Source organism: Pongo abelii, chromosome 6 (genome assembly GCF_028885655.2).
Source record: "Pongo abelii isolate AG06213 chromosome 6, NHGRI_mPonAbe1-v2.0_pri, whole genome shotgun sequence".
NCBI lineage: Eukaryota > Metazoa > Chordata > Mammalia > Primates > Hominidae > Pongo > Pongo abelii.
Window position 1 is genome coordinate 55,340,680 of NC_071991.2, and position 20,451 is coordinate 55,361,130.

The window sequence follows — 20,451 nt, forward strand, 5'->3', positions numbered from 1 at the left end:
GGGAAAATTACTGGCAGTTGTAAAAGTAGAAAATGTTTTGCTTGGTTAACTATTCCCTCCCCTTATTTTAAAAAATACAAACTACAGAATAATAATTACCAATGTTTTCAACTTATGGATTTCCTTTATAAGTCATAGACTTTAAATTATTCCATTCTAAAACATTCTGGGTTCCCTTTCTCTCTGTTTAGGATATTTTTTCATTATTAAGAAATAGGAAAGAACTTATAAACTCAGGAAAATTAACATGGGAAGTGATTTCCTAGTCTGTGTGCTAGATGTTAATGGGATATGTCTTTGTCTCTTCAAAATCTGTAAAGTCATATTCATAAAATGCATGTATACCTTAGTATGTAGCTTGGCTTGTGGGTTAGAGAATTTGTTTAGTAAAAAAAAAGAATTTCATTACATAAGTCTGCTTTTCCACGATTGGATTTGTAATATTTATAAGTGCTAAGTTAACCAGTATCTCAAAAATGTGCATTCTCTGGCTTTCTCAATTAAATATTTTTCTAAAATCTGATATTTTATCATTACATAATGGTCTAATATTTAGTATTGTGTTTTCAAATTTCCTATTACGTGGTCATGGTGAAACTACTTCCTTACAAAATAGATTTGTGTGACTTATAATGTTGGACTGTTTAGAAAATTAACACAACTGAATTTTAATTTTTCCTCAGATGATTCACAGCATAAGCAGTATGAAGAGTGGCTCCAGGAGACCCAACAGCTGCTTCAAATGCAGCAGAAGTATCTTGAAGAACAAATTGGTGCTCACAGAAAATCTAAGAAGGCCCTTTCGGCTGAACAACGTACTGCCAAGAAAGCTGGGCGTGAATTTCCAGAGGAAGATGCAGAACAACTCAAGCATGTTACTGAACAGCAAAGCATGGTTCAGAAACAGCTAGAACAGGTAATAAATAGGTTTGCAAAATAGAAACTACCAACAATTAATGAGTAGAATGTTTTGGTGTGTCATTCATTAGTGACTTTGACTAGTGATTTTTTTTGACTAGTATTAAATGGCATTAAAAGTACATTGCCAAAAAGTGACAGCTCTGAGACCTCTTAGAAACTGCAGCCATAACAGCTCCAGTCTTTTACTTAGAGTGATGGTCACAGCACATACTAAATAAATGACACAAACGAGATTGAGTCTCATAATTTCGACTTCGAAGAACTGTTTTCAGCCTTGGTATAGTTGGAGACGTTATTTTTTTCTGCACTAAGAAATCACTGCAAAGACCATGTTTCTATTATACATCATTGAGAGTATTCAACTCAACTGAGGACCGAGTTCATGGGGAGATACTGGGTTTAGTTTGGAATAAGAATTGGGGGCCCAGGAAGTATTTTTGTTTACTTGGAGTTGATATTATTATTATTTCTTAATGTTTTGGTCTTAAAATACATTGGTATGTCTTATGTGAAGGACTGTTCCAGAAAAATGAAATCATTTTGCCATTATCTTCTATTATAAACCAGATGTTTATCAGAATATTTAAACTGAATAATATACTGGAAAAGAACATGTAAAAATTGTATTTAAAATAAAACAATAGTAGTGTACAAAATGGGTTCAGAGCCAACTCCTAGGTATATTTACCCAAGTAAATTAAAAACTTAAGGTTCAGGCCAGGCGTGGTGGTTCATACCTATAGTTCCAGCACTTTGGGAGGCCGAGGTGGGTGGATCACTTGAGGTCAGGAGTTTGAGACCAGCCTGGCCAACATGGTGAAACCCCGTCTCTACTAAAAATACAAAAATTAGCTAAGTATGGTGGCGTGTGCCTGTAATCCCAGCTATTTGGGAGGCCGAGGCAGGAGAATCCCTTGAACCAGGAGTCAGAGTTTGTGGTGATCTGAGCTTGCGCCACCGTACTCCAGCCTGGTGACAAAGTGAGACTCCATCTCAAAAAAAAAATGTGAGTGCTCTGTAATGAACACTGTAGGAAGCACTTCCATTTACGTTGTCTTATCTACATCTTTCTGAAGGAGTTAGTATTATCCCCATTTTGCAAACTGATTCATTGTAGAGGTTATAAACACTGTGTACCTGTGGCCAGGTGCAGTGGCTCACACCTGTAATCCCAGCACTTTGGGAAGCCAAGGCAGGCGGATCACTGGAGGCCAGGAGTTCGAGACCAGCCTGGCCAACATGGCAAAACCCGTCTCTACTAAAAATACAAAAAGTTAGCCAGGCATGGTGGCAGGTGCCTGTAATCCCAGCTGCTTGGGAGGTTGAGGCAGGAGAATTGCTTGAACCCAGGAGTTGGAGGCTGCAGTGAGCCTAGATTGCACCATTGCACTCCAGCCTGGGCAACAAGAACAAAACTCTTGTCTCAAAAACAAAACAAAACACAACAAAACCAAAAAATCCCAAAAAATACCCCCACTGTACATGTTTGCTTATAACTATTAGATTAGGGATTTGGACTCAAGTGTCTTATCTTCAAACCACAGCTACCACGATAACGTACCAACAGTAAGGTGATTATAATTCCAATTGTTTAAAAGTAGGATTATTCCAGAATGAAAGGTTTCTTTTCTCTTTAAATCTGCTCTCTGGGTTCATGTTTACTATAGGTTAATATTCTTGTAAAGATATGTTTAATAAAGTATATATTTTAGCACTTTCATTGCCGTCTGGCATATTTGTACAAGGTCTTTTGATGAGGGCCTAATTTTTGCATATCCATGGATCAAATCCTATTTAGAAGCTAATAGTTGAAAAATGGGATACATCATCTATTACATAGTTGCCGAAGATCCAGTATAATCATATTAAGATAAGCAGTTGATGGTAATGTTTTAAAAAGTATTATAAAATATCATGGGAAAGACATGGATGACCACCTTATATATCCCAGATACTGTTGTAGGTGCTTTCTGTACTTTCTTACTACTTCACCAACCAATGGTAATTTCTCAGTTCTAACCAGTAAACTGGCCAGGAAAAATAAGAAAATAGGAGTTACACAACTGTTGAAGAAGAAATCAAACACAATTATTTGCAGAAAATATTAGTCTACCTGGAGAACCCAAGAAAATACTTTGAAAAACTATTAGAACTCCTGGGTTTAGTATATTAGCATAATATTTATCTAAAAATTGAATGATGTTGAAAGATATACACATCCTTTTGCATTCCTTCTTTCCCTAGCTTGCTGAATGAGATGGTGAGGTTCTCCAGAACATAGATTGCATCTTGATTGATATCTGGTCTGTAGTATTGAGCACATTGGGACACAAAGGTTTTTGGAATGAATTAATTAATTGATATTAGCCATTATATTAAGAGACTATTTACAGACTATTCAAAATACTGCCTCGGAGCTTGTATAGATTTCAGAAATTATAATTTGAGTGTTAGCCATTAAATTGAAAGTGTTCAACAAATTTAGTCTTTTTAATCTGGGCGGGGGGTGTGATATTCGTGCTGGTAATTCATCTTGTCTTAAAATATTGTACAATTTATATATTTAAGAAATGATATCTTAACATTTAAATGGTTCAAGTTTGAGTTAAGTCTGTTATTCTAACATTGTCTATTAATGTAATTTCTAGGACATCAAAATTAGCTGCTTGTGTAACCTTTTTTATTGTATATTTTTTATGTATAGTATAGTATATATGAGTTTCACCATAAGATTTTAATACTTATTTTACAAAACCGTTTTTGATATTTCATACGTGAAGCACTTTTACAGATAACTTTATAAAAATCCTGTTGTTAAAGAGATTGACAGTCGTTAGTTAAGGCTTATCAATTCAATTTTTTTGTGACTTTTGCAGTTACCCAAGCAAAATATGTTTGCTTCTATAGGGCCAAACTGCCCTCTGTGTAACCTCAACCACAGTCATCAGCCAGTGTTTTACTTCAGTACCTATGCTGTATAGAAATGAGTAATGATGCATTTTGTTATTCCAGATTCGTAAACAACAGAAAGAACATGTTGAATTGATTGAAGATTATCGGATCTAACAGCAGCTACAGCAGCAGCAATGTGCGATGGACCCACCTACCGTGATGCCCAGTGTCCAGCCCCAGCCACCCCTAATTCCAGGTGCCACTCCACCCACCATGAGCCAACCCGCCTTTCCCATGGTGCCACAGCAGCTTCAGCACCAGCAGCACACAACAGTTATTTCTGGCCATACTAGCCCTGTTAGAATGCCCAGTTTACCTGGATGGCAACCCAACAGTGCTCCTGCCCACCTGCCCCTCAGTCCTCCTAGAATTCAGCCCCCAATTGCCCAATTACCAATAAAAACTTGTATACCAGCCCCAGGGACAGTCTCAAATGCAAATCCACAGAGTGGACCACCACCTCAGGTAGAATTTGATGACAAAATCCCTTTAGTGAAAGTTTTCAAGAACGGGAACGTAAGGAACGTTTATGAGAACAGCAAGAGAGAGAACGGATCCAACTCATGCAGGAGGTAGATAGACAAAGAGCTTTGCAGCAGAGGATGGAAATGGAGCAGCATGGCATGGTGGGCTCTGAGATTAGTAGTAGGACATCTGTGTCCCAGATTCCCTTCTACAGTTCCGACTTACCTTGTGATTTTATGCAACCTCCAAGACCCCTTCAGCAGTCTCCACAACACCAACAGCAAATGGGGCAGGTTTTACAGCAGCAGAATATACAACAAGGATCAATTAATTCACCCTCCACCCAAACTTTCATGCAGACTAATGAGCGAAGGCAGGTGGGCCCTCCTTCATTTGTTCTTGATTCGCCGTCAATCCCTGTTGGAAGCCCAAATTTTTCTTCTGTTAAGCAGGGACATGGAAATCTTTCTGGGACCAGCTTCCAGCAGTCCCCAGTGAGGCCTTCTTTTACACCTGCTTTACCAGCAGCACCTTCAGTATCTAATAGCAGTCTCCCATGTGGCCAAGATTCTACTATAACCCATGGACACAGTTATCCGGGATCAACCCAGTCGCTCATTCAGTTGTATTCTGATATAATCCCAGAGGAAAAAGGGAAAAAGAAAAGAACAAGAAAGAAGAAAAGAGATGATGATGCAGAATCCACCAAGGCTCCATCAACTCCCCATTCAGATATAACTGCCCCACCGACTCCCGGCATCTCAGAAACTACCTCTACTCCTGCAGTGAGCACACCCAGTGAGCTTCCTCAACAAGCCAACCAAGAGTCGGTGGAACCAGTCGGCCCATCCTCTCCCAATATGGCAGCAGGCCAGCTGTGTACAGAATTAGAGAACAAACTGCCCAATAGTGATTTCTCACAAGCAACTCCAAATCAACAGACTTATGCAAATTCAGAAGTAGATAAGCTCTCCATGGAAACCCCTGCCAAAACAGAAGAGATAAAACTGGAAAAGGCTGAGACAGAGTCCTGCCCAGGCCAAGAGGAGCATAAATTGGAGGAACAGAATGGTAGTAAGGTAGAAGGAAACGCTGTAGCCTGTCCTGTCTCCTCAGCACAGAGTCCTCCCCATTCTGCTGGGGCCCCTGCTGCCAAAGGAGACTCAGGGAATGAACTTCTGAAACACTTGTTGAAAAATAAAAAGTCATCTTCTTTGAATCAAAAACCTGAGGGCAGTATTTGTTCAGAAGATGACTGTACAAAGGATAATAAACTAGTTGAGAAGCAGAACCCAGCTGAAGGACTGGTAAGTGTAAATCATAAAAATGACAACTTTTTTCTTTTGTTTTAAATTATACTTACAGCAGATTAGTACCAGCAACTATATTTCCACATTATTCTATAATCTTTTTATTCTAAAGGACCATTTTTTATTTTGTCATTTCTACCTCTCTGGGACCCATGTTTTTACTTATATCTAAACTATATTAAATAATAATTTGTTTACTATTTTTTAAAAAGCAAAGGCATGTATTGCATTTCATATATAATGTGATGTGTAGCAACTGATTATTACCACATTGAGTTGATATGACTAAAGCAAAGTAAGTAAATGTCTATGTTCTTTGTTGTAAATAAGTGATTAATTTCCATTAACCTCTTTAAAATGTAGAGGATAGCCCATGCACCCCTATTAATACCCTTGGCACTCTTAGGGATACCACACTGGGAAGCTATTGTGTGGTTACAGGGTTGTATTGATACTTAATGTAATGTTACATGTAGATACTATTTTGTAGTTTTCCATGTATCAATTTTTTTATCAGTTTTGTTATTAACATTTAATTTGTTTTTTTTTTTTTCATTTATATGAAGAGCTAACTTGTAAATATACCTTTACAAGAATCCGTCCCCTTTATTTCAGTTAACTTCATTAAGATAGTTCCAAAAGTGTAGTTTCTGAGTCATGGGAATTGGTCTGCTTAATAGCTCTTGCCTGTTTATCTTTCAGAAGGTGCAGTGCCATTACCAGTGCATTCATAAAGTTGTCCCTAGAGAGCTTCTCAAATTGAATTTCATTTTCATATTTTAATTAAGGGTTGAGTGGTATATTTAGTTGTCCAGTTTTTTCATTTTAAGATTGTTAATGAAGCTCATCTTTTTGCAAGTGTTGCTTTTTTTCTTGTCTTTGACCATTCAGTAGAGATTGAGAGTTGACTTGATAGATTTGTGTAATTTTTGTAAATTTTACTGGTTATGCTTTTACAGTTGTCACCAGTAAATATAGGCAACTCTCCAGCACAATCTCCATCCACTTTCTCCAAGACATCTTATACACTAAGGAGTACTAAATAACTTGCAGCCTTCTGTCTTTTTACCCTTCTGTGTATACCACATGCTGCCGCTTCTGCCTGTTCTGTTCTCCCTTCTTATATACGTCTGGACAATATATTTTTATCTTTTGAAATGAAGTTCTTGAGTCATCTTTTTCCAGATACCTTTCTCACCTCTCCCAATCTCAAATATGTGTTGATGCTCGTGTTCTCACATAGCAATTTCTGTTGTACCACTTAACATTATTTAAATAGCTTCTTGAAGGATGTAGACTACATTTTGAGCATGTTTATATTAAAATTTATGCTGTATAAGAATGTTTAATGGCATGGGGAACAACCACGTCAAGTTTAAAAAGTAGCCCCTCCCCCATATTAAAGTGTGATTTAAATAAATATATATAGTGATTTAAATATATATAAATATATAAATATATATAAATATATAAATATATAAAAAATATATAAATATATATATATAATTAAGAAATTTTTAGGTTCTTGCCAGAGTGCAGTCCTTGGGGATCCGCAGCATCCACATCAGGTGGGAGCTTTGTAACACATGCAGAATCTCCCGCCACACACCTGCTTCTCAGAATGTGAGACTTAACAAGATCCCCAGGTGATTCCTGTGCATCTGAAGGGGGGAGAAGTACTGCTCTAGGCAGGTGATTCTCAAAACTAAAGTGTGAGGAGCACCAGGAGGGCTTGTTAAACCAAGATTGCTGGGCACCAGCCCCAGTATTTCTGATTCTGTAGGTCTGGGTGGGACCAGATAATCTGCATTTCTAAACCAGTTCTAGATGCTGCTGCTGCCCTGGAGACTCCCCTTGAGAGCCACAGAACTAGCCTGGAGATGAGCAGTCTGAGCCTGCTTTCGCCTCCCTCCATGAGCTAAGAATGGCTTTTACATTTTTAAATGGTTGAAAAAAAATCTAAGGAAGAGTAGTATTTTGTGACACATAAAAATTATACAAAATTCAAACTTGTCCATGAATTTTAAAAGTTTTATTTGAACACAGCCAAGCTCATTGATTTATGAATTGTTTATGGCTGCTTTTGAAGTACAAGGGCAGAGTTGAGTAATTATGCCAGGACCTGTATGGCCTACAAAGGCTTACAATATTTACCATCTGGCTCTTTACATAAAAATGTTGCCATCCATGCGCTAAACTATTTAGAATATAACTGGAAACTAATTTTCAGAACCCTCAAAGATTCAATGCAGAATTTGTTACAGTAAGTTCAGCTACTATAATCGTCTATAGCAAAGTACTGCTGTTAAATTTAGAAATAATGAAGCCTGAAAATATTCCTGTATTTTAAGGTATTGATAGGACTACCCTTAAAGGCCTTTTCAGGGCTTGACTTATTCTCACTTTGTAATGATAAAAATAAAGGAAAGGTTTATTTGTTATCATCTAGGTTCTCTCCCATTGACTTTAAGTATGTGGCCATTATTTTTCAGTCAAATACAGTTGTGAACTAATTTGAAGAACCGGTGTTTTTTCTTTTTATTGTTGTCTGGTGCTATCTGTTCTCTCACCTAAGATGCATAGGCTATAAAGCTTTTCTGGAGCCTGTGAATTGTTTCAGCACACCTCATATTTCACTAGTTCCTAAGGGGAACCAAAAATAACTCACCAAGACCACTATGTAGAGGCTTCTATAGCCATCTACAAGCATCTCCTTCCCTTCTGCAGTCAGTAAGCAGGAATAAGGGGTTCCCCAGCCCCAGGGAGGTAAGCATGAGGGGTAATGCTTTGCCAGAAAGGGCTATGGCCTTACTAATGAGTTCTGCTCTTTCCTTAAGCTTCGCAGCTTACTGATTTCCATACTTGAGAATAACGTTTGAAGAAAAGGATGATGTTTTCGGAAAACCAGCATTTGACACCACTCTCTCTTCCCTACTTATTTAATAACTTTTAGTGCCATGTTAGGATAGCTTGGCATTGCATGAAGTAAAAACCAAATATGCAAATTGTTCACTTATTTTTTACCCTTTCCAATTACATTAGCAAACTTTGGGGGCTCAAATGCAAGGTGGTTTTGGATGTGGCAACCAGTTGCCAAAAACAGATGGAGGAAGTGAAACCAAGAAACAGCAAAGCAAACGGACTCAGGATGGGTGAGAAAGCAGCACCTCGCTCAAAGAAAAGGAAAAAGGACGAAGAGGAGAACCAAGCTATGTACTCTAGCACTGACACGTTTACCCACTTGAAACAGGTGAGGGTGAGTCATTTAGAACAGCCCCTTTTAAAAGTCAAGGATATAGGCTGGGGGCAGTGGCTCATGCCTGTAATCCCAGCACTTTGGGAGGCTGAGGCAGGTGAATCACTTGAGGCATGAGTTCGAGATGAGCTTAGCCAACATGGCAAAACCCCATCTCTACTAAAAATACAAACATTTACTGGGCGTGGTGGTACACGCCTGTAGTCCCAGCTACTTGGGAGGCTGAGGCACGAGAATTGCTTGAGCCTGGATGGCGGAGGTTGCAGTGAGCTGAGACTGTGCCACTGCACTCCAGCCTGGGTGATAGAATGAGACTCTTGTCTCAAAAAAAAAAAAAAAAAAAAATTCAAGGACACGAGAGATCAAATGCTAAAAGACATCTGGACAAGGAACCTAGTAGACTTTTTCCAAGCAGAATTGCACCGTATCCTATTGGCATCTGAAATTTACGGTAATACAAATGGATTGATAGGTGATAGTCAAGATTTTCTTATGTTCATAAGGAGTAGCCTCAGTTCCAAGAAAAAAATCTGTCCTCAGTACTTTGTTGTGACGCTGAATCCAAAGAAATGCATTGTAAATTCTGTTCTACACCTTTGTAGTTGTTACAGAAGGTGGGAGACAGTTGCTAATAGTGCTGTTGGTGGTACCCAGCCTCAGTTTATTCCCTGGTTTTTGCTGAGCATAGATAAGAAATATGTTTTTCTTGTTAGATGCCTGGCAGCATTCATTTAGTACAGAGCTTATTTTTAAATCTCAAAGGTCTGTAGTCTCTCTCACTTATTCCAGCATTTTGATACTTGAAAATTTTAAGTCTCATTTTTCTGAAGCCTTATTCAACAAAGTTGCTTCAGGTCTTAGAAAGTTGAGCTACACTGAGTTCCTTTTATCATGTACATTACTCTTAAATGTGTTTTTTAATAGCAGCTCTCTCTGCTCCCTCTAATGGAACCAATCATTGGAGTGAACTTTGCGCACTATCTTCCTTATGGCAGTGGCCAATTTAATAGTGGGAATCGACTTCTGGGAACTTTTGTCAGTGCTACCCTGGAAGGGGTTTCAGACTACTATTCTCAGTTGATCTACAAGGTATGTTTCTCTGCCAAGGTGTTGTCTTGCTTCATCTTTGGGTAACATGTCAGAATTGATAGAGCTTGTCTTGTTTTCGTATTTAGTTTACATCTACTCTTCCAAGTTTTATTAAAACTTAAGTTCAGCTACAGGGTTAAAATTTTACCTGGTGAAGTATTTCTAGCATAAACATTTGAAGTTGTTTTTATAGGTAAGAGTACAAATTGCAAGAAATATCTATTATGTACTTCCATGGTAGTGGAAATCCTTATTTCCTTATAACCTTTATTAATGCTTAAAATGAATTCAAAAATCATTATAAATGGTGGGGATTTAAAAAAAAGTAGTAGTTTACCTTGAAAAATGAAATTAAACAATTTTAAGTGTATCTTATCTAATAATTTAGGTATTAATTACAACTAATTCCTAGACTATTGTAGGTTTTTTTTTTTTTTTTTTGAGACAGGGTCTTGCTCTGTCACCCAGGCCAGATTGCAGTGGTGCAATCTCAGCTCACTGCAATCTCTGCCTCCCAAATTCAAGCAATTCTAGTGCCTCAACCTACCAAGTAGCTGGGACTACAGGCATGCACCACCACGCCCTGAGGTCAAGGCTGCAGTGAGCATGATTGTACCATTGCCCTCTACCTCTAGCTTGGGTGACAGAGCAAGTCTCTGTCTCCAAAAAGAAAAAAAACAAAAAAACAAAACCTATATTAACTCATAAGCTGTTCTCCACCCTTATTTTATCGTCCTCATGAAATTCTTTATCTTTGCAAAATTTGTAATTTGACTTTGCACTTGATTTGCATGGTGTTATTGGTAGATTCCAAATCTCTCCTTGAGAGACTAATCAGTAAATGACAAATTGGTGATAACTGTTAAGCTGGGAGAGGTGTCTGAAGAGGAACTACATTAATGATTTAGTTACTTTAGTAGTAGTATTACTACTGTTGCTTCTTTTAAAGGTCTTAGTCAATCCAGATTCTCATATCTCGGATGTGAGTTGTTATTACAAGTTTAAGACCAGAAATTCTTAAGTTTTTCATAGAACTAGGGCATATCTTAGTGAGAACTTAAAGGATATTTTGATAATATTTTGCAATTTATTGATTGCATTTTAAAGTTATCCTTCACTAGCTATAACCACGAAACTTGAAGAATTGCATAAATAAAATCAGGTATAAAGGAAATTAGCTTCTTAATTTCAGAGCTTAAGTAGTCAAGCTGGGTAAAGTAAGCAAGTTGATATGTCCATAAAATCACGAGTATCTGTTCCACTAAGAAGCCTCCTGGCCTTGTATGTATTGTTTTCTTGGTGTGCAAGATACATCTTGATTACATTTCTGTAGCCTTGCTTCTATGTGCAAAAATTCACAGAACTACGTTTTAGCAAGGTCATTGCATATTTGCTCAGTAGCATATAATTTAAATTTTTTGGTCTCCTGCAGCAGAATAATTTAAGTAATCCTCCAACACCCCCTGCCTCTCTTCCTCCTACACCACCTCCTATGGCTTGTCAGAAGATGGCCAATGGTTTTGCAACAACTGAAGAACTTGCTGGAAAAGCCGGAGTGTTAGTGAGCCATGAAGGTATGAGTATAGCCTCCAAATTTCACACCTTGGAGAAACGTGCCTCTGCCAGTTGTGTATTGTGAAATGGCAATAGAATTGTAAAGTTCTACCCATTTATCAATATTGACTAAATGTATTTATGGTTTTGTGCTTTTGCTTTTCCAGTTACCAAAACTCTAGGACCTAAACCATTTCAGCTGCCCTTCAGACCCCAGGATGACTTGTTGGCTCGAGCTCTTGCTCAGGGCCCCAAGACAGTTGATGTGCCAGCCTCCCTCCCAACACCACCTCATAACAATCAGGAAAAATTAAGGTACAGGTTATTTTTTTCTAAAATAATTCTTAGTTATTTCTTTTTTTAAAAAAAATAAATGTATGTATGTGGCATAATGTCTTTAGGAATAGCATGTAAAAACATTTGAAGAGTAAAATTTGGTGAATAATCTTCAGGATTTAAAGTTTATAAGACATTGTTATCATTAAACATAATTAGTTTGCATTTTTTTAAGCCTACATCATATACAGAGTTAAATAATCTAATAGAAATTTAATTATTAGATTATTTAATCTAATTATTTAATTAGATTATTTAATTAATTAGATTATTTAATCTAATTAAATAATCTAATAGACATTAAGGCAGTGGAAAATCTCCTTGCAACATATTTCAAAAATCATTGTCCTTTAAAGGCTATTAATGTGATTTATTGGGTTTATTGTTGTTTATAGATGTCTAAAATGAAAGAGCAGAAGTTGCTATATCAGAGAATGTTGTCGTGGAAGAGAGTTTAAGAACTGTCTGGGGTTTGACTTCTTTGTGTCAGTTCTTTAACTGTAAGATTCTAATTGGGGAGAATCAAGTTCTCTTAGTAGATAATTGCTAGTCAACTCTTTAGATCCAGAGGGTTCTTACAACTTCATCAAATAATTATCTCTTCCTTGGAAAATCTGCCCACTACCCTCTATTCAATGAGACATTTATTTAACCTAAGTCCCTTACTTTATTAATGGGGAAACTTTGGACCAAAGTGGAGAATAATCTGTCCCGATTGAGGATCCAGGTCCTCTTTGTACTGTACCTCAGTAGGCCAGCCTTTCTTGGGTCTCCTGCATGATAGCTGCTTCTCTGCCTGAGGAGTGGGAGACAGCAGTTCCACAGGGTTGTGGAACTTAGTCTGAGACCTCACAATTGGCCTGGTAGACTTGAACTTGAACTCAACAGGAGGGACCAGTCTTTTGTTTTTCTCACCTCACTTTATCAGTTAAGAAAAATAAGGGCCGATGAAGTCAATGGCCAAGTTTTCTCCCATCTTGCCAGTGTAAAGAGCAGCGGTAGGACAGCTGTTTTCCCAGTCAGGTGAATGCAGGTGTGACCATTGCATATGTGCTTGGACTTCTCTTTCCTTTTTTTTGTCTTTTTAAAGTTTTCCTTTTTTATTGTTAAATCCAACCAGCAGCACTTTCCTTTTCAAGCTACAGGAGTGCTGCCCTAGGCTCAACGATCTGGGATTTTGAAAAGGTGCTTTCATGCTTTCTATGTTACTTGCTAATCAGAACATCTTCCTCTTTGGCAGGTCTTCAAACTTTGGTGCTGAAGCTTTGGTTAAAAGGAAACATACCATTTAAATTATTTTATTACTAAATATTGTTCTTGTATTTTTTTCCCAGTGTGGCTCTGAGCTGATTCATTTGCTGCTCATCGTATAGGTGCTGCCCAGAGTATCCTTACAGCTGTGTTCATAGATGTCAGCAGGGTTGGTACAGGAAGCCCCCAGTGGTGGATTTGCAGACTTTGATGTGTGTGTTTATGTTTTTTCAGGATACAGGATCACTGTGGTGATCGAGATACTCCTGACAATTTTGTTCCCTCATCCTCTCCTGAGAGTGTGGTTGGGGTAGAAGTAAGCAGGTATCCAGATCTGTCATTGGTCAAGGAGGAGCCTCCAGAACCGGTGCCGTCCCCCATCATTCCAATTCTTCCTAGCACTGCTGGGAAAAGTAAGAAAAACACTTAACCTTATTATTTCCCTTTACACTATGCCAATTTACTAATGTAAATATTTTGATTTTGAAAATCCATTAACACTTTTTTCCTCTTTTTTTCTCTCTTTTTTAAGGTTCAGAATCAAGAAGGAATGACATCAAAACTGAGCCAGGCACTTTATATTTTGCGTCACCTTTTGGTCCTTCCCCAAATGGTCCCTGATCAGGTCTTATATCTGTAGCAATTACTCTGCATCCTACAGCTGCTGAGGTAAAAGATTAAATGACTTCTTAATGTTAAACAGTATGTCCCCAATTTTAAAAGATGGGTCAGGTGTCTACCATGAAACACACACAACAGGATCGCTGAGGATAAAGGGTCAGAGAGCAGGGCTGGTGCTCACTGCAGACCTCTCAGCTGCCTTTGAGTGCCATCGTTTGTCATTGAATTGGTCTCAGCCTATGTCAATTAAAAAGGGAAATTAGAGCTCATATTTTCTTATTAAAGGATGTATACTTTAGAGAACTCTTTTTTTTTTTTTTTAATAGAGACACAGTCTCCTTCTGTTGCCCAGGCTGGAGTGCAGTGGCACAGTCATAGCTCACTGCAGCCTCAAACTTACTGGGCTCAAGTAATCCTTCTGCTTTAGCCTCCTCAGTAGCTGGGACTACATGTGTGAGCCATCATGTCCATCTGAGAAAAAACTTCTTTGTAACTGTTAACAGAGAAGAAAATTAAGCAATGAAAAAGAACTTTATCAACAGTAATAGTTTTGCAGAAGCAATAGAAATGTTCTTCAAGTAGCATCTGCTTATATCAAACATAAGTAATTTCCTGAGGATTTTTTATTTTTTTAACTCTGAATTCTGTGAAGACATTTCAGTAGAGACCAAACTAAAAGTCCAATGATGTGATATTTTGGTTATCAACAAAATACAGCAGTAGCAAGACCTTTGTCTGTTCTTATGGGATGTGTCAGAGCTGGAGGGAAGCCCCTGGAAGTAAGCTTTCTGACCACCTGTAGGAACTGACGGGGTCTGTCAGATGTTACGATATCTAAAATAGTTTAATGTGTTACTAGATATTTAATGTTAATTGGAATCCCTTTATGAGGATTTCTGTTTATAAATTTCTTTTTTTGGATATTGGTTCGTTAGAGCTAATTTTTTTCCTGAGATTCTTTAAGTCTAAATAAAATCTGTTGGATTTTCTTAGAATCTATGTATCATGCAAAGAGGATTTATCCTAAGTGTGTATTTTTCTTCAGTGGTTCACTGTTGCCTTCTGGGTGAATAATACAGCATTTGCATTTGGTTTTAGAACATTAGCAGTGTTGTGGCTGCATTTTCCGACCTTCTTCACGTCCGAATCCCTAACAGCTATGAGGTTAGCAGTGCTCCAGATGTCCCATCCATGGGTTTGGTCAGTAGCCACAGAATCAACCCGGGTTTGGAGTATCGACAGCATTTACTTCTCCGTGGGCCTCCGCCAGGATCTGCAAACCCTCCCAGATTAGTGAGCTCTTACCGGCTGAAGCAGCCTAATGTACCATTTCCTCCAACAAGCAATGGTGAGCTAGTGAGCTTTTTGTTAAGCCCAAATCCATTCCTGATTCAAAAGTTAAGCTTACTCTTTGAGATACTGATTATCTTTTAACAACGGACAGGTAACATGCTGGCGTATAGTCCTTGGTGAACTCACCATGTGTGGGTGTTCTGTTTTCTGTGCTGTGATTTGACCTCTAGTGCTTTGGCCTGTGTATTCTGTCATGCTGTCACCAGGGGCTATGTGAGTGCCAGCCATCTGCGCAGGCTGCCAGAAGAAGCCTGTGACGGGCTTGCCCTTGAGCAGCTTTTGTTCTTCTTGTCTCCCAACCCCCATCCCACTGCGCCTGGGCCACCTGGTACAGATGGGGCTGGTGACCTGACGTGGGTTCTGTTTCCTGTTCTCCTCTGCTTTCCATCCTCACCTACCTCTTGTTTTACCTCTGCACCAGCTGTATAGGGCCCTTCTCTTCCCACAGAGGTGTTCATGCCCCCCATCTCTGAGAATGGAACAACTTCCTTAGACCGACCATGATGTCGCTTTCCTTCCTGCCTCACTGGCAATCTTACGAGCGTGCTCAGTCTAGGCCCTGGCTTCCTCCTCTTGGCTTCTAGCTGTTCTGTCACTTTTTCCCTGATCCTTTTTGCCTTCACACTGCACCTGAATGATGCTTTCTAATTCCTGAGTCCTTATTTACCTTCTTATCCTTGGCCTTGGCTCTTTCCTCATTTCTGACTCTGCAAGTCACACTTATTTAAGACTCTTATACGTATATCATTGTATCTTTCATAAAATGTTTTTTAACCATCTTAACCTGCAAGCAAAAGTAATATCTGTTTCCCTCTCTGTCTTACTTTGTACTTAGACTGAGTAGTAATATCTGTTTCCCTCTCTGTCTTACTTTGTACTTAGACTGAATAGTAATATCTGTTTCCCTCTCTGTCTTACTTTGTACTTAGACTGAATACTAATCTCTCTTGGTGACTTAGTTTTATTTGATTCTTCTTTTATACTGCCATTGCTTTCCCAGCTATTTGAGAATAGGCATGTTTCTTTATTTCTGCCCTAGTGTCAGATAATCGACTCTGTAACCATTGTTTAGAAGATAAATTTTTTTTATTAATTAAAGAATAATGTAAAGTTAATGAACCATGTTGTAATGAGTTGATACTGCGTAATTTTTCACCATGTGCCACCTTGTGTTATCAGTCAGTTTTAATTACTAACAAAAGTTGATTGCCTTTAGGTCTTTCTGGATATAAGGATTCTAGTCATGGTATTGCAGAAAGCGCAGCACTCAGACCACAGTGGTGTTGTCATTGTAAAGTGGTTATTCTTGGAAGTGGTGTGCGGAAATCTTTCAAAGATCTGACCCTTTTGAACAAGGTACTTTGCTATTCCTTTTATGACCCCACCTCCTACCTCCAGTGAAAATGTCCTTGGCAGTGTCTCTTCCAACATCAGAGAGAGACAACAACTATGGTGGTGTGATGGACACATGTTCCTGGTGATGGCACCAGCATATATCAGACGTGCTTGGGCTGAACACCAAAGAGCTACAACAGGCTGTTAAAGGGAATATTATGAGGACTACCTATTTTTAAATAGAGTGAACCGTGGACCACATAGTTTGGTTTTGTACATGTATTTTTTCCCTAGCTAAATTATCACATGCTAAATATTGGAACATAGTTTCCTTTCTACTATTAAGATAAAGAACCACTGTCACTTTTGAATATAACATAAAAACAATGTATAGATCCTGTTTTTATTAAATTTTGACTTGTTGAGATTCCCACACATTTCTCTTTGCTTTTCAGGATTCCCGAGAAAGCACCAAGAGGGTAGAGAAGGACATTGTCTTCTGTAGTAATAACTGCTTTATTCTTTATTCATCAACTGCACAAGTGAAAAACTCAGAAAACAAGGTGAGATTAGGATAATCTCAGCTGATAACAATGTATAACGAGTGACTTCTGTGTTCTGGGCATATGGGAGTGAATAAAGATGTGTCCGTGCCTTCATGGAGCTCTGTGTGGGGAATCCAAAGCAGGTGCTGACCCGGCAGAGGAGGAGAGGGTGAAGGGAGCCTTGAGTCGTGTTACCCTTTCAACTTAGTTATTTGACAAAAGTGGGCAGAGTTATGTTTTAAAAGTTCAGTAAACAGAACACTAATATTAAAATCTTTAATTTTACCAGTTTAATATTTTTTTTGAGACGGAGTCTCATTCTGGTCCCACAGGCTGAAGGGCATTGGCACATCTTGGTTCACTGCAGACTCCGCCTCCCAATTCAAGCAATTCTCCTGCCTCAGCCTCCTGAGTAGCTGGGATTAGAGGTGCACGCCACCACGCCCAGCTAATTTTTGTAGTTTAGTAGAGATGGGGTTTCACCATGTTGGCCAGGCTGGTCTCAAACTCCTGACCTCGTGATCCGCCCACCTCAGCCTCCCAAAGTGCTGGGATTACATACAGGTGTGAGCCACTGCACCCGGCCGTAAATATGTTAATATTTTAAAATTATTTTTATTGATGTTACCCCAATAGGAAAACCTGTTTAAAGATAAAATTTAAGACTATTTGCATTTTAAGAGAAAACACTTTGCTCACAGTATGGTGAAAGAGGTCTGCTTTACTTGATTTTATGTAATTTGAGTGTGTCCAACTAATAGTTGATACAAATGATATGTTTGTAATCATGTTTTGAAGGAAGCTTTTCCTGTACAGTAATACTGCCAGTCATTCCTCCATCCAGGTTATTGCTCTGGTATGTCTTTCACAGAAGAACATTCTGAAGACTTATTTTTAACAGGTAGTTGTCTGTAGTATGCCTGTAATAAAATCCAAGCTAGATGACAAATAAATTTAGACCTTAAAATACATCAGCCTAAATGCAAGAAGGATTTTTTTTTCACCAGATAGTTTAAGTTGGTGTGCAGTCCCTGCCTGATTTGGTATAAGGCATGTCTTTTTTCAGACACCTTGTCAGGATTGGGGCATGTGAAAAGAGGGCAGCCTGTGGGTTGGTGTTTATTAGTTTTTGATACTCTGTACCATAAAGTAAATAAGCTATTGGAGATTTCCCCTCAGCTCAACTGTTTCAGCAGCCAGATCAGACCTGAGAAGCCTCAGAGAAAAGTTAGTATGATTCATTTGTTGACAAGGGCTCCTTCCCTTTCTCTAACATTTACACTAATTGATTAAGCCTGAGATTAACAGATATGAATTTTAGAGTGGAGATAAGCTCTCAAGAAATGATGCTGCAGCGTTCTTATTTGGTTAAACAAAAAACACTGTTCCATTGTACAAATTATATTAGCTCTTCTGACAGCATTGTGTGTGTGTGTGTGTGTTTTTTCTTTTTCTGGTTTTAATATAGTTAGAAAGGGGATTGTCCCAGAAAGTGTAAGAGCAGAATATTCTCCAGAATTATGGCCTTGTGGAAAAGGCCTCAAAAGGATGCGGCACAGCTGCCATCACCCGCTCTCTATCCCTGTGCACCTTAGAGCATGGTCAGCTTCTGCGGTGCATGAGCCCCCAGCACTTACTGCTGACTCTCCCTCTGCCCCTCAGGTCACCCATCCTCTTCAGTCATACTGCTCAGCTTCTTGTCTTAACAAGAATTGCTTTTCGGGCTTGTGAATTATTTTTCTTTGTCATGGTTTCTTTATGTTGCCCAAGAATCCATTCCTTCATTGCCACAATCACCTATGAGAGAAACGCCTTCCAAAGCATTTCATCAGTACAGCAACAACATCTCCACTTTGGATGTGCACTGTCTCCCCCCAGCTCCCAGAGAAAGCTTCTCCCCCTGTCTCACCACCCATCGCCTTCCCTCCTGCTTTTGAAGCAGCCCAAGTCGAGGCCAAGCCAGATGAGCTGAAGGTGACAGTCAAGCTGAAGCCTCGGCTAAGAGCTGTCCATGGTGGGTTTGAAGATTGCAGGCCGCTTAATAAAAAGTGGAGAGGAATGAAATGGAAGAAGTGGAGCATTCATATTGTAATCCCTAGGGGGACATTTAAACCACCTTGTGAGGATGAAATAGATGAATTTCTAAAGAAATTGGGCACTTCCCTTAAACCTGATCCTGTGCCCAAAGACTATCGGAAGTGTTGCTTTTGTCATGAAGAAGGTGATGGATTGACAGATGGACCAGCAAGGCTACTCAACCTTGACTTGGATCTGTGGGTCCACTTGAACTGCGCTGTGTGGTCCACGGAGGTCTATGAGACCCAGGCTGGTGCCTTAATAAATGTGGAGCTAGCTCTGAGGAGAGGCCTACAAATGAAATGTGTCTTCTGTCACAAGACAGGTGCCACTAGTGGATGCCACAGATATCGATGCACCAACATTTATCACTTTACTTGTGCCATTAAAGCACAATGCATGTTTTTTAAGGACAAAACTATGCTTTGCCCCATGCACAAACCAAAGGGAATTCATGAGCAAGAATTAAGTTACTTTGCAGTCTTCAGGAGGGTCTATGTTCAGCGCGATGAGGTGCGACAGATTGCTAGCATCGTGCAACGAGGAGAACAGGACCATACCTTGCACGTGGGTAGCCTCATCTTCCACACAATCGGTCAGCTGCTTCCACAGCAGATGCAAGCATTCCATTCTCCTAAAGCACTCTTCCCTGTGGGCTATGAAACCAGCCGGCTGTACTGGAGCACGTGCTATGCCAACAGGCGCTGCTGCTACCTGTGCTCCATCGAGGAGAAGGATGGGCGCCCAGTGTTTGTCATCAGGATTGTGAACAAGGCCATGAAGACCTGGTTCTAAGTGACATCTCACCTAAAGGTAACATCTGCCATTCACATGCTGTGCAGAGCTACTTACTCTGATGTCAGGCTAATGAATGTATTTTGTCAATTTTCCATGTTTGTCTCATGTTCGTTTTATATTTTATAATGTGTTTTTGTCATTTACAAATGCCAATCTTTGTGTTCTCACACCTTGCTCTCTTTGCTACACAGTTGTCTAAACACTTTCATAGTCAATATATCTTTGAACATAAGAGTTGGTGAAGTAAATCCGAGAATGATTTGTAGATAAAGGTTGCCTGTCATTTGCATTGGGGACCTCCTTTTTCTTTTTCTTCTTCTTTTTTTTTTTTTTTGAGATGGAGTTTCTCTTTTGTTGCACAGTCTTGACTGCAATGGCGCGATCTCAGTTCCCTGTAACCTCCGCCTCCTGGGTTCAAGTGATTCTCCTGCCTCAGCCTCCCAAGTAGCTGAGATTACAGGCTTACACTACCATGCCTGGCTAATTTTTATATTTTTAGTAGTTTTTAATTTTGTATTTTTAGTATTTTAGGGGTTTTGGCATGTTGGCCAGGCTGGTCTCAAACTCCTGACCTCAGCTGATCCACCTG

The 20,451-nt window shown here is 39.1% G+C and overlaps 1 protein-coding gene across 1 annotated transcript in view; it reads left to right on the top strand.

Moving 5' to 3' along the window:
• LOC100449509 (histone-lysine N-methyltransferase 2C-like) overlaps window positions 1-20,451 on the top strand; it is a 60,288-nt gene that overhangs the window by 27,829 nt on the left and 12,008 nt on the right. Inside the window, 17 exon segments of the mRNA XM_054560586.2 lie at window positions 684-916; window positions 3,934-4,351; window positions 4,354-5,645; window positions 8,691-8,791; window positions 8,793-8,904; window positions 9,829-9,993; window positions 11,426-11,567; window positions 11,715-11,862; window positions 13,369-13,547; window positions 13,667-13,803; window positions 14,854-15,103; window positions 16,325-16,464; window positions 16,899-17,006; window position 17,157; window positions 18,759-18,859; window positions 18,861-19,827; window positions 19,830-19,877. Coding sequence (XP_054416561.1) covers window positions 684-916; window positions 3,934-4,351; window positions 4,354-5,645; window positions 8,691-8,791; window positions 8,793-8,904; window positions 9,829-9,993; window positions 11,426-11,567; window positions 11,715-11,862; window positions 13,369-13,547; window positions 13,667-13,803; window positions 14,854-15,103; window positions 16,325-16,464; window positions 16,899-17,006; window position 17,157; window positions 18,759-18,859; window positions 18,861-19,827; window positions 19,830-19,877 — 4,542 coding nt within the window.